We start from the raw sequence: 19783 nt of genomic DNA on the forward strand, positions 1-19783 counted from the left end.
AGCAGGGGAGAGGCGCACACAGGAGGGGAGAGGTGCACACAGCAGGGGAGAGGTGCACACAGCAGGGGAGAGGTGCACACAGCAGGGGAGAGGCGCACACAGCAGGGGAGAGGCACACACAGCAGGGGTGAGGTGCACACAGCAGGGGAGAGGTGCACACAGCAGGGGAGAGGTGCACACAGCAGGGGAGAGGTGCACACAGCAGGGGAGAGGCGCACACAGCAGGGGAGAGGCGCACACAACAGGAGAGAGGTGCACACAACAGGGGTGAGGTGCACACAGCAGGGGAGAGGTGCACACAGCAGGGGAGAGGCGCACACAGGAGGGGAGAGGTGCACACAGCAGGTGAGAGGTGCACACAGCAGGGGAGAGGTGCACACAGCAGGGGAGAGGCGCACACAGCAGGGGAGAGGCACACACAGCAGGGGTGAGGTGCACACAGCAGGGGAGAGGTGCACACAGCAGGGGAGAGGTGCACACAGCAGGGGAGAGGCGCACACAGCAGGGGAGAGGCGCACACAGCAGGGGAGAGGCGCACACAACAGGAGAGAGGCGCACACAACAGGGGTGAGGTGCACACAGCAGAGGAGAGGTGCACACAGCAGGGGAGAGGTGCACACAGCAGGGGAGAGGCGCACACAGCAAGGAAGAGGCGCACACAGCAAGGAAGAGGCGCACACAGCAGGGGAGAGGCGCACACAGCAGGGGAGAGGCGCACACAGCAAGGAAGAGGCGCACACAGCAGGGGAGAGGCGCACACAGCAGGGGAGAGGCGCACACAGCAAGGAAGAGGCGCACACAGCAGGGGAGAGGCGCACACAGCAGGGGAGAGGCGCACACAGCAGGGGAGAGGCGCACACAGCAGGGGAGAGGCGCACACAGCAGGGGAGAGGCGCACACAGCAGGGGAGAGGCGCACACAGGAGTGGAGAGGCACACACAGCAGGGGAGAGGCACACACAGCAGGGGAGAGGCGCACACAGCAGGGGAGAGGCGCACACAGCAGTGGAGAGGCGCACACAGGAGTGGAGAGGCGCACACAGCAGGGGAGAGGCGCACACAGCAGGGGAGAGGCGCACACAGCAGGGGAGAGGCGCACACAGCAGGAGAGAGGTGCACACAACAGGGGTGAGGTGCACACAGCAGGGGAGAAGTGCACACAGCAGGGGAGAGGTGCACACAGCAGGGGAGAGGCACACACAGCAGGGGAGAGGCACACACAGCAGGGGAGAGGCGCACACAGCAAGGAAGAGGCGCACACAGCAAGGAAGAGGCGCACACAGCAGGGGAGAGGCGCACACAGCAGGGGAGAGGCGCACACAGCAGGGGAGAGGCGCACACAGCAGGGGAGAGGCACACACAGCAGGGGAGAGGCACACACAGCAGGGGAGAGGCGCACACAGCAGGGGAGAGGTGCACACAGCAGGGGAGAGGTGCACACAGGAGGGGAGAGGTGCACACAGCAGGGGAGAGGTGCACACAGCAGGGGAGAGGTGCACACTGCAGGGGAGAGGTGCACACAGCAGGGGAGAGGTGCACACTGCAGGGGAGAGGCGCACACAGCAGTGGAGAGGCGCACACAGCAGGGGAGAGGCGCACACAGCAAGGGATGGGCGCACACAGCAGGGGAGAGGCACACACAGCAGGGGAGAGGCGCACTCAGCAGGGGAGAGGCGCACACAGCAGGGGAGAGGCGCACACAGCAGGAGAGAGGTGCACACAGCAGGAGAGAGGTGCACACAGCAGGAGAGAGGCGCACACAACAGGGGTGAGGCGCACACAGCAGGGGAGAGGCGCACACAGCAGGGGAGAGGCGCACACAGCAGGGGAGAGGCACACACAGCAGGGGAGAGGCGCACACAGCAGGGGAGAGGCGCACACAGCAGGGGAGAGGCGCACTCAGCAGGGGAGAGGCGCACACAGCAGGGGAGAGGCGCACACAGCAGGGGAGAGGCGCACACAGCAGGGGAGAGGCGCACACAGCAGGGGAGAGGCGCACACAGGAGTGGAGAGGCGCACACAGGAGTGGAGAGGCGCACACAGCAGGGGAGAGGCGCACACAGGAGGGGAGAGGCGCACACAGGAGGGGAGAGGCGCACACAGGAGGGGAGAGGCGCACACAGGAGGAGAGAGGCGCACACAGGAGGGGAGAAGTTCACACAGGAGGGGAGAAGTTCACACAGGAGGGGAGAAGTTCACACAGGAGGGGAGAGGCACACACAGGAGGGGATAGGTGCACACAGCAGGGGAGAGGCGCACACAGGAGTGGAGAGGCGCACACAGCAGGGGAGAGGCACACACAGGAGTGGAGAGGCGCACACAGCAGGGGAGAGGCGCACACAGCAGGGGAGAGGCGCACACAGCAGGGGAGAGGCGCACACAGCAGGGGAGAGGCGCACACAGCAGGGGAGAGGCACACACAGGAGGGGAGAGGCACACACAGGAGGGGAGAGGCACACACAGGAGGGGATGGGTGCACACAGCAGGGGAGAGGCACACACAGCAGGGGAGAGGCACACACAGAAGGGGAGAGGCACACACAGGAGGGGAGAAGTTCACACAGAAGGGGAGAAGTTCACACAGGAGGGGAGAGGCACACACAGGAGGGGAGAGGCGCACACAGGAGGGGAGAGGCGCACACAGGAGGGGAGAGGTGCACACAGCAGGGGAGAGGCACACACAGGAGGGGAGAGGCGCACACAGGAGGGGAGAGGCGCACACAGGAGGGGAGAGGCGCACACAGGAGGGGAGAGGCGCACACAGCAGGGGAGAGGCACACACAGCAGGGGAGATGCGCACTCAGCAGGGGAGATGCGCACTCAGCAGGGGAGAGGCGCACACAGCAGGGGAGAGGCGCACACAGCAGGGGAGAGGCGCACACAGCAGGGGAGAGGCGCACACAGGAGGGGAGAGATGTGCACACAGCACAGCAGGGAAGATAGCGGGAAAGAGGTGTACATAGCAGGGGAAAGGCGCATACAGTAGATGAGAGGTGCACACAGCAGGGAGCTGTGCACACAGCAGGGAGATGTTGCATTCAGCTGACACTTTGCCAGCTGTCAGGCAGGGTGGGCACCTGCAGACTGTGTTTTGTGGCTTGGGGTGTCTGCTCAGTCGGTGAACTCAGATTTTGTCTTGCAGGAAGAGAGACCCCAGAGCGAGGATGGCTTTGAAGACTGTGTCTAGCGCCTTGACTCCTGCCTGACGCCTTGACCCCTGCCTGACCCTGAGGCCCATGGAGACTGCAGAGGATGGACGCGGCCCCTGCCCAGCAGGAGGAGCAGGTGAGCAGCCGAGGGGCGTTGACATGCATGACTTTCATGTGCCTGGTGTGTCCTCGTGTCAGACTTATGTTAATGAGTTTTACCGTTGTTAGAATTGGGGGTCTCTGGTTGGCGCAGCTAGGTACTTGCGACAAGCAGGGACCCTCTCCTCTAAGTCAGGGCAAAGGACTACTCCTAGGAATCACCCCTGCTCACCCTCTAGGTAGTGTGGCGCAAGCAGTCAAGGCTAATCTCTGGAGTACATGTAGCTAAGCATTTACAATATCACACACAATAAGTACCAACCCATCCCACAGAGACACAAGACTGTTGATCTGTAAAAATATATGTCTTTTATTTAAACTTTCAAGGAGCTTCAAATACAGTCTTCAATGCTTTACAGATGATTCCAGTTACTTTTAAAATGCCACAGTTCTTAAATATAAGGGACAGTACCTTAGAATGCCTTCAATCACTCTCAAAAATGGCTTCCTCGTGAAAATGGTTCAAGTTACATTTAAACAAATGCCACCGTGGTTAACAGTCAAGTGTTGCATCAAAAACAGTGTCCCTGGTCTAAAATCGACTTGGCAATACTTAGAATTGGCCCCACAATGATCCGGGCAATGTATGCAGCATACTGACTCCATTCGTTGGAGTAGGTACGCCTCGTAGCGCAGAAGTAGTTCCCGTAGGGCAACCGGCAAAAGGGCCTCGCTAACCCTCACGCGTCTCGCGTATCACGTGCACGGCGCGGGTGAGGGAACCAGGCGTACGGGTGGATGTGCGGCTCGAACTGCACTGTGCGATGGATCCGAAGAGTCGCACAGTACGGCGGCCACAGCTCTGGGACCAACAGTGGACACAAGGGGTGCGTGCCTCACAGACTTCGTGTCCAGAGCACGCCGCACCTCACACGCAAACAGAACCTTAGTCTTTGAGGGGAGTGCGAGGCGAACGGCTGCAGGGTCGATCCTCGGACGTCATGGTGCCGTCAACGTTGCTGTGTGTGCTACGGCGCGACCCAGTAGATCACGGTCCTTGGGAGGACAGGCTCTCAATGTGCGCGGTGCAGATTCACAGCGCACTTCGCTCCTTGACGATCAGGGCTGCAGGGATAAGCAGTACAGCTGGTAGTTCTTCCTTCAGGAGGGATAGCGCCCACTGGTCCTGGGGCGCAGTTCAGGGAGCAAGTTCACCAGCAAGCCCTTGGAGATTGTTTAAGTTGCACAAGTTGAATTAAAGTCTTTCTCAGTCCTTTTCCTCTCTCCTTCTTGCAGCAAGGCACCCACCACAGGCCAGTCTCTCAGAATTAGAGACAGTAGTCCTCCATGCAGCTTTCCCAGGTCCTTCTCTTCAGGCAGAATTTCTTCTTGCCGTAAACAGGATCTGGTTTCTTAGGAGCAGGGCTCCTACATTTATAGTCAGTTTCTTTTGTTCTTTCAGGCCAGGGGGGCCTTTGCATAGACCATTTCATTCTCTGAGCACTTTGTTTTCCTGTTCCTGGCTTCTTCGTTCAGTGTGAGGGGCAGGGACAGCAGACGCTCCGCAGGAGGTGGAGCCAGCATTGAGATGACAAGTACCGTCAGGAGCACTCTGTTGACAGTCTTCCCTCTTCCTGGACCAGGTGCAGGGCAGAGTCATCAGTCGCTCCCCAGGGGGCGGAGTCAGCATTGTGGTGGCAGAGCACAGCCCTATTCAGAGTCAAGGGGCACTCCCCCCACTCATCATGGTGTAATCTCTCTATTCACCACCTGTCATCCCCAGCCCTGTCACACACAGAAACCAGACGACAGATACACATCAGAACAGAGGCGGGCTGAAATGGTTAGGCAAGCAAATACTAACTTTCTAAAAGTAGTATTTGCAAACACAGGATATTAAAATAACCTTTACTAAAAGACGTATTTTATTATTCTGAGTTCAGGCATAATAAACTTGACTTTCTACCATGCTCTCTGAGTCTGTTGGGATTATAAAGTGTAATAATTCCAGCAGCCCATTCTGGCCTATGGAGAATAGGTAGCCTTACAATATTGAAAAACGAAAATGGCTGTAATTCACTATTAGGACATGCCACACACATCAGGGCATGTCCTACCTTATGCTTACAATGCACCCTGCCCTTGGGCCTACCATAAGGGTGACTAATATGAAGTTAAGGGAAGGTTTAGGGACTGGCAAGTAGATGTACTTGCACAGTTACCATGACAGTACCAGACTGCACGCAGGTTCTGCAATGGCAGACCTTAGACACATTTTACTAGACCACTTCTGTGGGTGGCACAACCAGTGATGCAAGCCCACCAGCAGCATTTGTATTTACAAGCCCTGGCACTCCTGGTGCACTTTACTGGGGTCTGACAGTAAACCAAATAAACCAATCATGGAATCCAATCACATATACACTTTTCAGTAGGGAGAGCATATGCACTTTAGCACTGGTCAGCAGTGGTAAAGTGCCCAGAGTCATTAAACCAACAAAAACAGGTCCGAGAGAATATTGGAGAAAGGCAAAAAGTTCAGGGATGTCCCTGCAGAGAGGGCCAAGTCCAACAACTGTAAATTGCCAGGCACAGTCTTCTGGATATGAGTTTACCATTAGCGGGCAGGAGTGTTGTTCTGTGTATGAGTTTACCGTCAGCGGGCAGGGGTGGTGTTCTGTATATGAGATTACCGTCAGTGGGTGGGGTTGTGTTCTGTATGAGTTTACCGTCAGCGGGCGGGGTTGTGTTCTGCATGAGTTTACCGTCAGCGGGCGGGGGTGGTGTTCTGTGTATGAGTTTACCGTCAGCGGGCGGGGGTGGTCTTCTGTATATGAGTTTACCGTTAGCGGGCAGGGGATGGTGTTCTATGTATGAATATACCGTCAGGGGGCAGGGGTGGTGTTCTGCGTATGAGTTTACCGTTAGCGGGCAGGGGTGGTGTTCTGTATATGAGTTTACCGTCAGCAGACGGGGGTGGTGTTCTGTATATGAGTTTACCGTCATTGGGCAGGGGTGGTGTTCTGTATATGAGTTTACCGTTAGCGGGCAGGGGATGGTGTTCTATGTATGAGTTTACCGTCAGCGGGCAGGGGTGGTGTTCTGTGTATGAGTTTACTGTCAGCGGGCAGGGGTGGTGTTCTGTCTATGAGTTTACCGTCAGCGGGCAGGGGTGGTTTTCAGTATATGACTTTACCGTCAGCGGGCAGGGGTGGTGTTCTGTATATGAGTTTACTGTCAGGGGGCATGGGTGGTGTTCTGTGTATGAGTTTACCGTCAGCGGGCTGGGGTGGTTTTCTGTATATGTGTTTACCGTCAGTGGGCAGGAGTGGTGTTCTGTATATGCGTTTACCATCAGCGGGCAGGGGGGGTGTTCTGTGTATGAGTTTATGGTCAGCGGGCAGGGAGGTGTTCTGTGTCTGAGTTTATGGTCAGCGGGCAGGGGGGGTGTTCTGTGTATGAGTTTACCATCAGCGGGTAGGGGTGGTGTTCTGTGTATGAGTTTACCGTCAGCGGGCAGGGGTGGTGTTCTGTGTATGAGTTTACCGTCAGCGGACAGGGGTGGAGTTCTGTGTATGAGTTTACCGCCAGTGGGCAGGAGTGGTGTTCTGTATATGAGTTTACCATCAGCGGGCAGGGGGGGTGTTCTGTGTATGAATTTACCATCAGCTGGTAGGGGTGGTGTTCTGTGTATGAGTTTACCGTCAGCGGGCAGCGGTGGTGTTCAGTGTATGAGTTTACCGTCAGAAGGCAGGGGTAGTGTTCTGTGTATGAGTTTACCGTCAGCGGGCAGGGGTGGAGTTCTGTGTATGAGTTTACGGCCAGTGGGCAGGGGTGGCGTTCTGTATATGTGTTTACCGTCAGCGGGCAGGAGTGGCGTTCTGTATATGAGTTTACCGTCAGCGGGCAGGCGGGGTGTTCTTTGTATGAGTGGTGTTTTGTGTTTGAGTTTACCGTCAGCGGGCAGGGGTGGTGGTCTGTATTTGAGTTTACCGTAAGTGGGAAGGGGTGATGTTCTGTGTATGAATTTCACCATAATCTGACGGGAGTTTTCTTCTGAAGATGAGTTTACCATCAGAGGGCAGGGGGGTCTTATTTATATGAGTTTACCGTTAGCAGGCAGGGGTTAGTGTTCTATGTATGAGTTTACCATCAGTGGGCAGGGGTGGTGTTCTGTGTATGAGTTTACCTTCAGCGGGCGGGGGTGGTGTTCTGTATATCAGTTTACCGTTAGCGGGCAAGGGATGGTGTTCTATGTATGAGTTTACTGTCAGCGGGCAGGGGTGGTGTTCTGTGTATGAGTTTACCATAAGCGGGCGGGGGTGGTGTTCTGTATATGAGTTTACCGTCAGCGGGCAGAGGGGGTGTTCTGTGTATGAGTGGTGTTCTGTGTTTAAGTTTACCGTCAGCGGGCAGAGGTGGTGTTCTGTATATGAGTTTACCGTAAGTGGGAAGAGGTGATGTTCTGTGTATGAATTTCACCATAAGCTGACGGGAGTTTTCTTCTGTATATGAGTTTACAGTCAGCGGGCAGGGGTGGTCTTCTTTATTTGAGTTTACTGTAAGCTGCCATGGTAGGGTCTTGTGATGAAAGAAGGCTGAAGGGGGGGGGGCACGTATTAGATGTGAAGAGTGTCTCAGAACTCCATGGGACACCTGCCGATTTCCAAGCTCATCACCTCGTGGAGGTGAGTTGTAAGTCGAGGGTCTTCCTGTCTTTTCCAGGTCAGTGGTGGGTCCAAACCAGGAAGTGTTGGCTCTGAACAAAATTCTTATTTTTGTTCCACTGGTATCTTGTTTGTTCTGAACTTGAGATATTTACCAAACTTCCACACTGTTAGACGGACCGGGAGGGTCGGCCGAGATTACGGGGAGAGGTCTCCAGGGAGAGCCGTCTCCAACGACTGTACAGATAAGTAACTTCCCCCCCCACAGACGGACACCACACAAGATTGAAGGTTAACGAGACTTTATAGGCAATTCTTAGGTTACGTTGATATGATACAAGGAGGTCTGGACTCAGGGGTCCCCTCGGTTCTGATCTCTGGTTGAGGAAAAAGGGGTAGCGGGACAGTCTTAGTTGCCAATGAGTTAAATAGCTCTCAATCCTCGAGCTCGGTGTGTTTGCTGATCGGGCCGTGGAGGAGCCAAGCCGGTCCCGAGATGGACGAAGGATGATCGACGGGCCGTGGAGAAGCCAAGCAGGTCCCGGGATGGATGACGGATGGTCGACGGGCCGTGGAGAAGCCAAGCAGGTCCCGGGATGGATGACGGATGGTCGACGGGCCGTGGAGAAGCCAAGCAGGTCCCGATGCAGATGACGGTTACAACGGTCCGCGGCCTCGCCAGCAGATCCGGACGACGATGAAGGATGAAGGTTACGACGGCTGTGGCAGCGCCAACAGGCAGGACGATGGTGCACAGGACAGAGCTACGGCAGCGCCAGTAGTCCGTCCAGGGTGAGTTCCTCTTTACGTCTCTCGACTCCAAGATACAACTGCCTTCCTGCTCTGGAGCTGCCCCAGTTATAGGGCTGGCGGGCTTTGATGTCCGGACCCTCGCACTTGGAGGTCGGGAGGTCCGGGATGAGGGAGTCCAGACACCCAGCGGGGGGGTGGAGCCAGCGCCCGGGGAGGCGATGGGCGAGCGGCACTGGCCGGGGGAGAGCCATCGACACCTCTTTCTCCCATTGACCTGCCAAGTAGCTCGCTCACCTCCTGGGTGGAGGGTGGTGCCGGAATGTCTGAGGCCGGGCTAGGCCCAGGGTTGAGGTCGATCGGGGGCCAGGCGGCCTCGTGATGAAGTGTCCAAGATGGCGGCCCAGGCTGAGCGCATGGGTCGGCAGTGGATCGGGCCCATGAGGTGATCATGTTCGAGGGCAGGTGTCCCTGAGGGGACGTAGGACGTACAATGGTGGTGTGTGGTGCTTGTATGACTGGGCTCGGGCCTGGTCGAGCCGGGGGAGAGCGGCCCGTCATGTGGCCTGTCCAACATGCGTCCCCCCCAGCTGAAGGCGGGGAGAGTTACCCATCCTCTTGGGGACTCTCTTCGTCGAGGCGGAAAAACCGGGACAGGCCATCCGCGTTGGCGTGGTCGGACCCAGGCCGGTGTTCAACCGTGAAGTCCATACCTTGCAAGGAGATGGACCAGCGTAGCAGTTTTGGGTTTTCCCCCCGCATATGCATCAACCACTGCAGGGGTCGGTGGTCAGTCTGTACCCGAAAGTGGGTGCCAAAAAGGTAGGGCCGGAGCTTCTTGAGGGCCCATACCACAGCGAAGGCTTCCCTTTCTATGGTGCTCCAGCGTTGTTCCCGGGGTAGGAGTCTCCGGCTGATGAAGGCCACCGGTTGATCAAGGCCTTCGGTGTTCACTTGGGACAGGACTGCCCCAATGCCCTGGTCGGAGGCGTCCGTCTGGACGATGAACTCCCGGCTGTAGTCTGGGGCCTGGAGCACAGGAGCGGAACACATGGCGGCCTTTAACTGTTCGAATGCCGCTTGACACTCTGGGGTCCAATTCACTTTCTTGGGCTGATTTTTTGATGTGAGTTCGGTGAGAGGCCCCACGATGGTACCATAGTCTTTCACGAACCTTCGGTAGTAGCCCGTGAGGCCCAGGAAGGCTCGCACCTCAGTTTGAGTGATAGGGGGTTGCCAGTTCTGGATGGCGGCAATCTTCAGCTGTAGAGGGGCCACTAGGCCGCTTCCCACCTGGTGTCCGAGGTAGGTCACCGACCCTTGTCCAATTTGACATTTGCTGGCCTTGATCGTGAGGCCAGCTCGCTGAAGGGCTTGTAGTACTGCTTGGAGGTGGTGGAGGTGCTCGGTCCAATGGTGGCTGTACACAGCGATGTCGTCCAGGTAGGCGGCGCTGAACTCTTCGAGCCCCGCCAGGACCTGGTTGACGAGCCGTTGGAAAGTCGCTGGGGCATTTTTCATGCCGAAGGGCATGACCTTAAAATGATAGTGGCCATTGGGGGTGGAGAAGGCAGAACGTTCTTGTGCTCGGGATGTGAGGCCGATCTGCCAATAACCTGCCGTCAGGTCGAAGATGCTGAGGTAGCGGGCAGCGCCCATTCGGTCGACCAGTTCATCTGCCCGGGGGATGGGGTGTGCGTCCGTTCTGGTGACGTCATTCAGGCCCCGGTAGTCGACACAGAACCGGAGTTCTGGTGTGGTTCCGGGGGCGGCCGCTTTGGGGACCAGTACGACCGGGCTGGCCCATGGACTGTCTGAGGGCTCGATGACCCCGAGCGTGAGCATCTTAGCTACTTCCGCCTGGATGCAGGCCCGTACCCGATCAGGTACGCGGTAGGCCCGGTGGCGGATAGGAGGGTTGTCTCCGGTGTCCACATCGTGCACACACCAGGAAGTGACACCTGGGGTGAGGGAGAACAGACTGGCAAATCGTGATAGGAGGGCTTGGCACTCGTGGCGTTGTTCTCTGGTGAGGGACTCCGAGAGTCGGACCCCATCCACGGAGCCGTCTTGCTCCTGGGTCCGCAAGAGGTCAGGGAGAGGTTCGGAGTCGTCTTCAACCCCATTGTCTGTGGCCATCAAGAGACTGAGTTCTGTTCGCGCAAAGTGGGGTTTCAGTCTGTTGGTGTGGAGGACTCGGAGCGGATTCCGGGCGGACTCCATATCGATCAGATAGGTGGCAGGACCCTTGCGCTCGATTACCTTGAAGGGTCCCGTCCATTTGTCTTGGAGAGCGCACGGTTCTGTGGGGGACATTACCCAGACCTGTTGCCCCGGCTCGAATTCAATAGATGAGGCGTTCTGGTCATACCATTTCTTCATGTCCTCTTGACTTGTCTCTAGGTTGGCTTTTGCTAGGTCTCTGAACCTTCGGGACTGGTTGCGGAGGGTGAGGAGGTACCGGAAGACATCGGGCGGACTCTTGGCCGGAGGCATCTCCCAGCCTTCTTTGATCAGGCTGAGTGGCCCCCGTACTGGGTGCCCATAGAGCAGCTCGAATGGGCTGAAGCCTAGGGACTTCTGTGGGACCTCCCGGTAGGCGAAGAGGAGGCACGGCAGCAGCACATCCCACTGGCGACGGAGGGGCTCTTCCAATCCCCCGATCATCCCTTTTAGCGTGCGATTGAACCGCTCAACAAGTCCGTTTCCTTGGGGGTGATAGGGGGTCGTGAAGCGGTAGGTGACCCCACACTGTTGCCAGAGGGACTTCATATATTTGGAAATAAAGTTTGTGCCTCTGTCACTGACGACTTCTCGGGGGAACCCCACACGGGAGAAGATCCCCATCAGGGCCCGGCCGACCACTGGGGCTGTCACGGTCCGGAGAGGAATAGCCTCAGGGTAGCGGGTGGCGTGGTCCACTAGTACCAGGATGAAGCGATGGCCTTGTCTTGTACGCGGGTCTAGGGGTCCCACAATGTCTATTCCGACCCTCTCAAATGGGGTCGTGACTACTGGAAAGGGTTGCAGGGGGGCCTTTAATTTGCGGCCGCTCTTCCCACTGGCTTGGCACGTGGGGCAAGATCGGCAATGCTGGTGCACATCGTTTCTCATTTTTGGCCAGAAGAAGTGGGTCACTAGGCGGCTGTAGGTTTTATCTTGTCCCAGGTGCCCTGCCAGGGGGACATCGTGGGCCAGATTTAGCAGGAAGTCTCTAAAGCGGAGGGGCACCACTAGTACTCGGTTGGCCCCTAGCTCGGCGATTCGTTGCTCGCTGTACAATAGGTCATTGTCCCAGTAGACCCAATGAGTTCCGGAGGTATCCCCTGCGCTTTGGGCGAGCGCTTGTTGTCGGAGTCCCTCAAGGGAGGGACAAGTCTCCTGCTCCTGACGAAATTGTTCTTGTGTGGGTCCCCCTTCTTGAGCCCACTGGTCAAGATTAGCAAGGTCGGAAGGTTGGGCAAGTTCGAGGGGGATACCATGGTCGGGGGTCTCGGCGGGGGCGACCGGGGGCGGTGGCGCCGGCCATTCTGGTTCTTCGGGGTGAGGGTTGGCACGGGCGGCCATGGACCGGGTGGTGACGCACGCCCAGTCTGGGACGCCCAACATCCCCAAGTGTTCTTTTCGCTCCACGGCTGCCCACGGGGAGCTTTCCAGGTCATTTCCGAGGAGGCAGTCCACGGGGGCGTCGTCTCGGACCGTTACCTTCAGCATGCCGGAGACCCCTCCCCACTCAAAGGGGACGCAGGCCATCCGACACAGACTCTCTGAGTTGTCGGCGGATCGTACAGGGCAGAGAATGTTCGGTAGATATTGTTCTGGGGTCACCAGATGACAGCGGACGGCTGTCACACTGGCCCCGGTGTCTCGAAGGGCTTCGGCCCGTTGTCCATTGATGCTCACCCATTGGCTGTACTTCTGGGTGTTAGCGGGTAGGGGGACCCGCGGGACCATGTCTCTTCCCCCTAAGCACGCGAGAGTCATGGCTGCTGGCTCCCACTCTTGATACTCTTGCTCGTCTGTTTCTTGTTCCTCGGAGATCTGTTCTTCCCCTAGTGCCGCGGCGGCCACCTGGCGGGGTCTTGGACTCTGATACTGCGGGCAGCTTGGGTCGTTTGCATAGTGGCCGACTCGTTGGCATCGGTGACATGTAACATTGGCTCTGTATCCCGGTCGCGCCGGGGTGCTGCCCCGGTTGGCCGGGGGGGTGGTGCTGGTAGTGGGGGCGGCCGGAGTGTTGTCTCTTCCTCGTCCTTGGCCCCCTCCTCCTCCTCTGGGTCGGGGGTGACCATTGTTGTTCCTGTTCTGCTCGTAGGACCCATTCCGGCCCACTCTGGTGATCTCCCACCGGTCAGCTTCGGCTGCGAGCTGCCGGGGATCGGTTAACTTGCTGTCGAGGAGGTGTTGGCGTAGTTCAATGAAGCAATTGTTGGACAGATGCTCCCATACCATCAGATTGAACAGCTGCTCGTAGGTCGTGACGTTGTTCCCTCTGATCCAGCCTTCGAAGGCTCTGCTAAAGTACGTTACATAGTCCACCCAAGTTGTACCTGGAATGCGTGTGCAGTCTCGGAACCGCTGACGGTACATCTCGGGCGTGAGGCCATAGCGGGTGAGGAGGGCCGCTTTCATATGGTCGTAGGAGGTCATCTGGTGGTCTGGGAGCTGTAACAGAGTATCGCGGCCCTCATTAAGGAATTTGCCCCATAGGCCGGCTCCCCAGTCGGCTCTATCGATCCGGTGCGCAGTCATCGCGATTTCATAGGCCTTAAACCATTGCTGGATGTCGTCTTCTCGAAAATATTCTCGGACCACATCCTTGGGGATGTGCACTTTTTTCTCCGTGGTCCCTGGGGTGGACGGTCGGTCAGGCACCCCTAACTCTTTATTCTGTTTGCGCAGGTTGATCTCGGCTAGGTTCCGCTCGTGCTCGTACGTTAGTCTTTTTTCCTCGAGCTCCCTTTGCCTCTGTTTCTCCTCTCTTTCTTCTCGGAGGCGAAGGTGCTCTAAGTTTATTTTTTGCTCGGCCAATTTGAGTTCTATGTCCATCTTGAGTCGGGCCATTTCGAGTTCGTGTAGTCGGGCTTTTTCTCTTTCTTGGATCTCGTCTTGCGAGAGACTGGTTCTTTGCCCCTCAGGGCCCGTGCTGGTATTTTTCGCGGTGCTTTGCTCAGGGGCTTCGACATCCCCGGTCTCTGCCCAAGATTCTAGGGCATGCTTGAAATCGTCCTTGGTACTTAGTCCGGTGGTAGCGATACCTAGTTCGATGCAGAACTGCTTTAGTTCACGATGGCTGTATTCCTCGAGTTTTTCCATTTGGAACTTCTCAGTTGATCCGCTCTCTTTAGTTGACATTGTTGTTCGTTGTGGGGTGAGCTACTCTCTGTACGTTATGCGGTGATTCGGATCGCGCCGCTGGCCACCAATGTTAGACGGACCGGGAGGGTCGGCCGAGATTACGGGGAGAGGTCTCCAGGGAGAGCCGTCTCCAACGACTGTACAGATAAGTAACTTCCCCCCCCACAGACGGACACCACACAAGATTGAAGGTTAACGAGACTTTATAGGCAATTCTTAGGTTACGTTGATATGATACAAGGAGGTCTGGACTCAGGGGTCCCCTCGGTTCTGATCTCTGGTTGAGGAAAAAGGGGTAGCGGGACAGTCTTAGTTGCCAATGAGTTAAATAGCTCTCAATCCTCGAGCTCGGTGTGTTTGCTGATCGGGCCGTGGAGGAGCCAAGCCGGTCCCGAGATGGACGAAGGATGATCGACGGGCCGTGGAGAAGCCAAGCAGGTCCCGGGATGGATGACGGATGGTCGACGGGCCGTGGAGAAGCCAAGCAGGTCCCGGGATGGATGACGGATGGTCGACGGGCCGTGGAGAAGCCAAGCAGGTCCCGATGCAGATGACGGTTACAACGGTCCGCGGCCTCGCCAGCAGATCCGGACGACGATGAAGGATGAAGGTTACGACGGCTGTGGCAGCGCCAACAGGCAGGACGATGGTGCACAGGACAGAGCTACGGCAGCGCCAGTAGTCCGTCCAGGGTGAGTTCCTCTTTACGTCTCTCGACTCCAAGATACAACTGCCTTCCTGCTCTGGAGCTGCCCCAGTTATAGGGCTGGCGGGCTTTGATGTCCGGACCCTCGCACTTGGAGGTCGGGAGGTCCGGGATGAGGGAGTCCAGACACCCAGCGGGGGGGTGGAGCCAGCGCCCGGGGAGGCGATGGGCGAGCGGCACTGGCCGGGGGAGAGCCATCGACACCTCTTTCTCCCATTGACCTGCCAAGTAGCTCGCTCACCTCCTGGGTGGAGGGTGGTGCCGGAATGTCTGAGGCCGGGCTAGGCCCAGGGTTGAGGTCGATCGGGGGCCAGGCGGCCTCGTGATGAAGTGTCCAAGATGGCGGCCCAGGCTGAGCGCATGGGTCGGCAGTGGATCGGGCCCATGAGGTGATCATGTTCGAGGGCAGGTGTCCCTGAGGGGACGTAGGACGTACAATGGTGGTGTGTGGTGCTTGTATGACTGGGCTCGGGCCTGATCGAGCCGGGGGAGAGCGGCCCGTCATGTGGCCTGTCCAACACACACAGACCGGTTGTTTTGTTGTATCCCCGGTGTGTTTCTCTGAGCTCAGGTGGACCCCACACACCTGCATTTATTGCCGCATTCAGCCCTCTGTAGGCGGAAGCTTCTTGTGGACCATTCCAAGGCCTGCATCGGCCTTCGATCCCGCGCATGGGTACCACTGGTCGGCTTCATTGTCAGCCTCATCAGTGCGGTTATTTAATGGCTTTCCTTCCTCTTCATGTGCTTGTCCCTCCCAAGAAGCATGTCCTGTTTACCATCCTACGTCTGGCCAGTGGCGTAACAAAACTTGAGGGCGCCCCCTGCAAAGTACATGGAGGGAGCCCCCCATTCTCCACATCAGTCAAGAGCTCTCAGGCCAGCGACCCGCATACTGCAGGGGCTCACCCCAGCCATAAAAAAAGCATTCTGGTTCCTCCATTGGTCACATCCGCCCTGTCATCAGGCGATTTAAATACATCAGTAAATACTACTATGGCAGCTCCTGATACATATACCTATGACTTCTAGGCGGCATCTACCATAGACCACAGCATTCTTTGTCTCCCTAAGACTAACCGAATGCTGTCGGTGAACGCTTCTCTTCCCCCCTTCCTTACTAATAACTAATGGAGGATAACAAAAAATATATTTAGTATTTTCTTATGCAATAGCGTATCAAGCCGTTGCTGCTCGCAGTCCTCACCAGTTCCAAACGTATCCATATTCTGCTATTGCACCATCCTGTCGACCCTATTATTATCCGGAGATGTTTTTTACCCCTTCCGTGAACTGGGAAAAGCAATACTTTGCACGAAAACGAGTCCCTTTAAAACCTTTGCTACTTATACAGGCTCGCAAAGCACTCACTTGTTTTACTAACTGTTGTTGTAAAGCAAAAAGGTAACTCATTCTAGGATTGGAATTACGGCTTAGAAGTGTGGGAGTTAATACTGAGACATAGGATGATTTTTTGCATGTCTGCCAGACACCCGTTCTTCCCTGCACGCGCACACAATGCAACAATACAATTTAGCTTAACAAATTGTTCAGAAATTTACCGGAAGGTAAAGAAACAGCCCATATTATTTTTGCAAAGAAAAATAGACAAACGTCTACTGTATACCCAATGACATAAAAGCCCTAGCGTGCACAGCTTGTCCAAATCCACGCCACCTAATTCAACCCTGCCAAGTACCACGCATCTGGTGTTAGACTAACGCATTTAAGTGTGATGATCCACATCACCGCACTGAAATGCAAAATCATGCTTAACAGGCATTGTGCCTCCTCGGGTACCAGTGCTGCTAATCAATGCTGGGGTAGTATTATATCCATGCGGCCGCCGTCTGTTTTCTGGTGCTTCCCCTGTCTCCTAAACATGGTGCGGTAAATTTTGTTATGCAGTACAGCTGCCTGTGTGGTAGTCCTGTAATGAATGTCCCTCTTCCATGCCCACAACCTTTTCTGTATTTCCGTAGAGTGTCCATAAAGTTGGGTCTCATGAGGATTTGTTACAGGCGCGCATGCGCCATGCACCGGCAACGCTACGATGTCAGTCGCTTCGAGTGCGACATCTCAAACGACTGGTTCCTGACTAGAGCTAGGGGCTTTAGAAGGGCACCTGAGCTCTGGAGTGGGTGATGTTGTGACCCGGGATAACCTCCGCCTCCCTGCGGGGAGCGATGTGCAAAAATTGCCTCTCTGCATGGAGGCGCCGGGATCTAAAATTCCAACACGATGACACCACAGCTGCGAAGTGCTCAAATTTCATTGCTGTTTTGTAGGGGGGAACGGAAATCACAATGAGTAAGTATTAAGTGAGTAAGATGCAGGAGCCTGTTTCCAGGCTGATTCCTACTTGTTTTCTTTGAAACTTTCACATGGCGGTTATAGCTACTTTCAGCAGCAGACATACCGGAAAGGAAAACAAAAACTTTAATTGTGAAGGTCTCATAACTCCTGTGACCTAGGTGTATTGGCAACTCTTACCTGTGTCAGAGCGTTGATTTCTTCAGATGCAAGATAGATATATGCCTGCACTGATTAGGGGTGTTACATTGAGTAATTGCTAAATGCGTGACAATGGTTTCCGAAAGCGTTACTGTACCCAGGTGTCATTGTATTGATACCGCACATTACACTCTCGGAGTGCATAGACACAACCTCTCCTCCCCTTACTGCCATGAATTATTTCTCCTCAAAGGGTTAGTGCCTCCAGTTATCGCTCGTAGCTCCCTCTGTTACTGTGGTCAGTCCTTGCAGCCATCCAACGCCTGTTGGCCCGTCCCGCGGTCCTCAATGCTCCTCTTTTGACTAGAGTCCATCGAGAGGCATGCTCCAACAGTCTACTTCAATGCCTCATCCAGCCTCTCAAGTTCGGGCCTCTGCCTGCTGGTGGCAGACCCGAGAGGCACAATGTACACGCACACAGAAGAGGCCTCAGGTCCCCTGACGTCCAGCAGGTGTTGTATTAATGCACCTACAGACCTTGCTCCGCAGACGAGCTGATTGCGCCGCGGGTCTAGGTGCCTACCGTGGCGTAGGGAGCTGTCCTAACTCTAGTCTGGGAGCATCAGAGGCACCACTGCACACACTGCTTCAGGCTCGGATCTGCCCTCCTCTCACACTCCTGGCTAAATGGACCAAACACTTCAGCCCAGGGCAGTCTAGACCACATAGTCCTAAAACACGTTAGATCCCAGTTGCCCCTGCCGTGGACAGAAGATCACTGAGGGGCACTAGAGGGTAAGTCACTGGGTCTTACTGTGATTTTGGCATCACAGGAACGGACTGATTACTCATAGATGGAAGCAGCTCTTTTTGGAAGGTTTAATCTGACCGCAGATTAGAATTTAAAAACAACTTTGCAGCATTTCTACGCAGAGTAACCAGACATTATGGGAGGCCTGATTGGACCTTGAATAAACTGCCACTTTTAAAGCCTGGAGTCAGGGCCGGACTGGCCATAGCGGGCACCGGGCAATCCCCCGATGCGCCACATGGGTGGGGGCCGGTTTTGGGCCCCTGGGGGGCGTTTTTGTTACAGGGCCGTTTTTGCAGCATAGTTGCAAAATCGGCCTTGTACCAAAATCGGCCAAAAACCAGCCCACAAAGAGCTCGGCGGCCCCCCCCAACCCCCCGAGTGGGGAGGGGGGTGGGGCGGCGGAGCACTTTGCCGGGGCCGGTTGTGGTTCCCAGTCCGGCCCTGCCTGGAGTAAGGTGTAACCTGGCGAGGGCAAACCTCTGATTTCTGCAGAGAAGATCCTATGAATATATTTTGTAGAGTTACATTAACATGTAGCTGATGGAAAGACACCTGGCAGGCTGGTCACCGTGAGGGTGCAGAGGAATACACCTCAATTAGATCACATTATCACACTGATTCACTCATAGATGCCAAGGTTTCAGATTGGTAAGTGTGACGTTTGACGTTTTCATAATTTAACTGTAATAATGGGTGACATTCACACAGTCTGATTCCGCTCAGTTTTCAGTAGCCTGCTGTCAGCGCATTTTAGTTCAGTGACTTTCTTAGAGTTTCTAGTTGCTCAAATGGGCGTGATTTCTAATATTTATGTTTCCCTCCTCTTAATTGCTTGATTTTGCTCACGAGAAAGTGTCACTCATACACGTTAAAATGTCACTTATAATTACACTGAAATTATGAAAATGTCACACATTGCAATCTGAAAATTTGGCAGCTATGCTAAGTCTACCACACACAGCACATTTGAACATCTCATAATTCCATGGCACGCAACTCTACTATAAATAAATAATTTAACCCTACAACATTCGATACCACATAATTACAATACTAAAAATTTAAAAACACATATTTTCCACTTCACTCCATACCACATAATTCCACATCTCATAATAAGATTCCACACAACTTAATACCACTTCAAACCACGTAATGACACTCCACACAACACAATTCAACTACACATAATTCCACTTCAACCTATATAATTATACTTCACACAACATATTTACACTCCACTCCAAAACACATAATTACCCTCCACAAAATACAAGTCTGCAACATGCTGTATAATTCCACTCTGCACATTTATACACCACACCATGCCGCATAATTCCACACGTCACACAATTCCAGAATTCATCCCCACACAATTCATCACACAACATAATTACACTCCACATAATACCACTCAGAACCACATAATTTACCTCCACATAATTATGCTCTACTCCATATTGCATAAATACACTCCACATAATTACAGTCTATGCCACGTAGCAACATTCCACATAACTACACTTCAAACCATGCCTCATAATACCACTCAACATAATTTGCACTCAACAGCACACACGTCCACGTCACACAAATTGTTCTCTGCACATTTCCATTCCACACCACATAATTCAACAAACTACATAACTCAAACCAATAACACAATTACACAACACAACACATACATCTAATCTACACCACAAAATTCCACATCATGCTACAATATTTAACAGCACAACATATAAGTAAACTCCACTACACTCCACAACACAAAATACCATTCCAGAC

General features: G+C 54.9%; 1 protein-coding gene across 1 annotated transcript in view; it reads left to right on the forward strand.

Moving 5' to 3' along the window:
• The window catches only part of HAO2 (hydroxyacid oxidase 2), a 208455-nt gene that overhangs the window by 86905 nt on the left and 101767 nt on the right, over positions 1-19783 (forward strand). The window contains exon 2 of the mRNA XM_086935842.1: positions 3141-3283. Within this exon, the coding sequence (XP_086791968.1) occupies positions 3235-3283 (49 nt within the window). The 5' untranslated portion in view covers positions 3141-3234. The remainder of the gene's footprint in view (positions 1-3140; positions 3284-19783) is intronic.

This window comes from Lissotriton vulgaris, chromosome 8, assembly GCF_964263255.1.
Source record: "Lissotriton vulgaris chromosome 8, aLisVul1.2, whole genome shotgun sequence".
NCBI classification, from domain to species: domain Eukaryota; kingdom Metazoa; phylum Chordata; class Amphibia; order Caudata; family Salamandridae; genus Lissotriton; species Lissotriton vulgaris.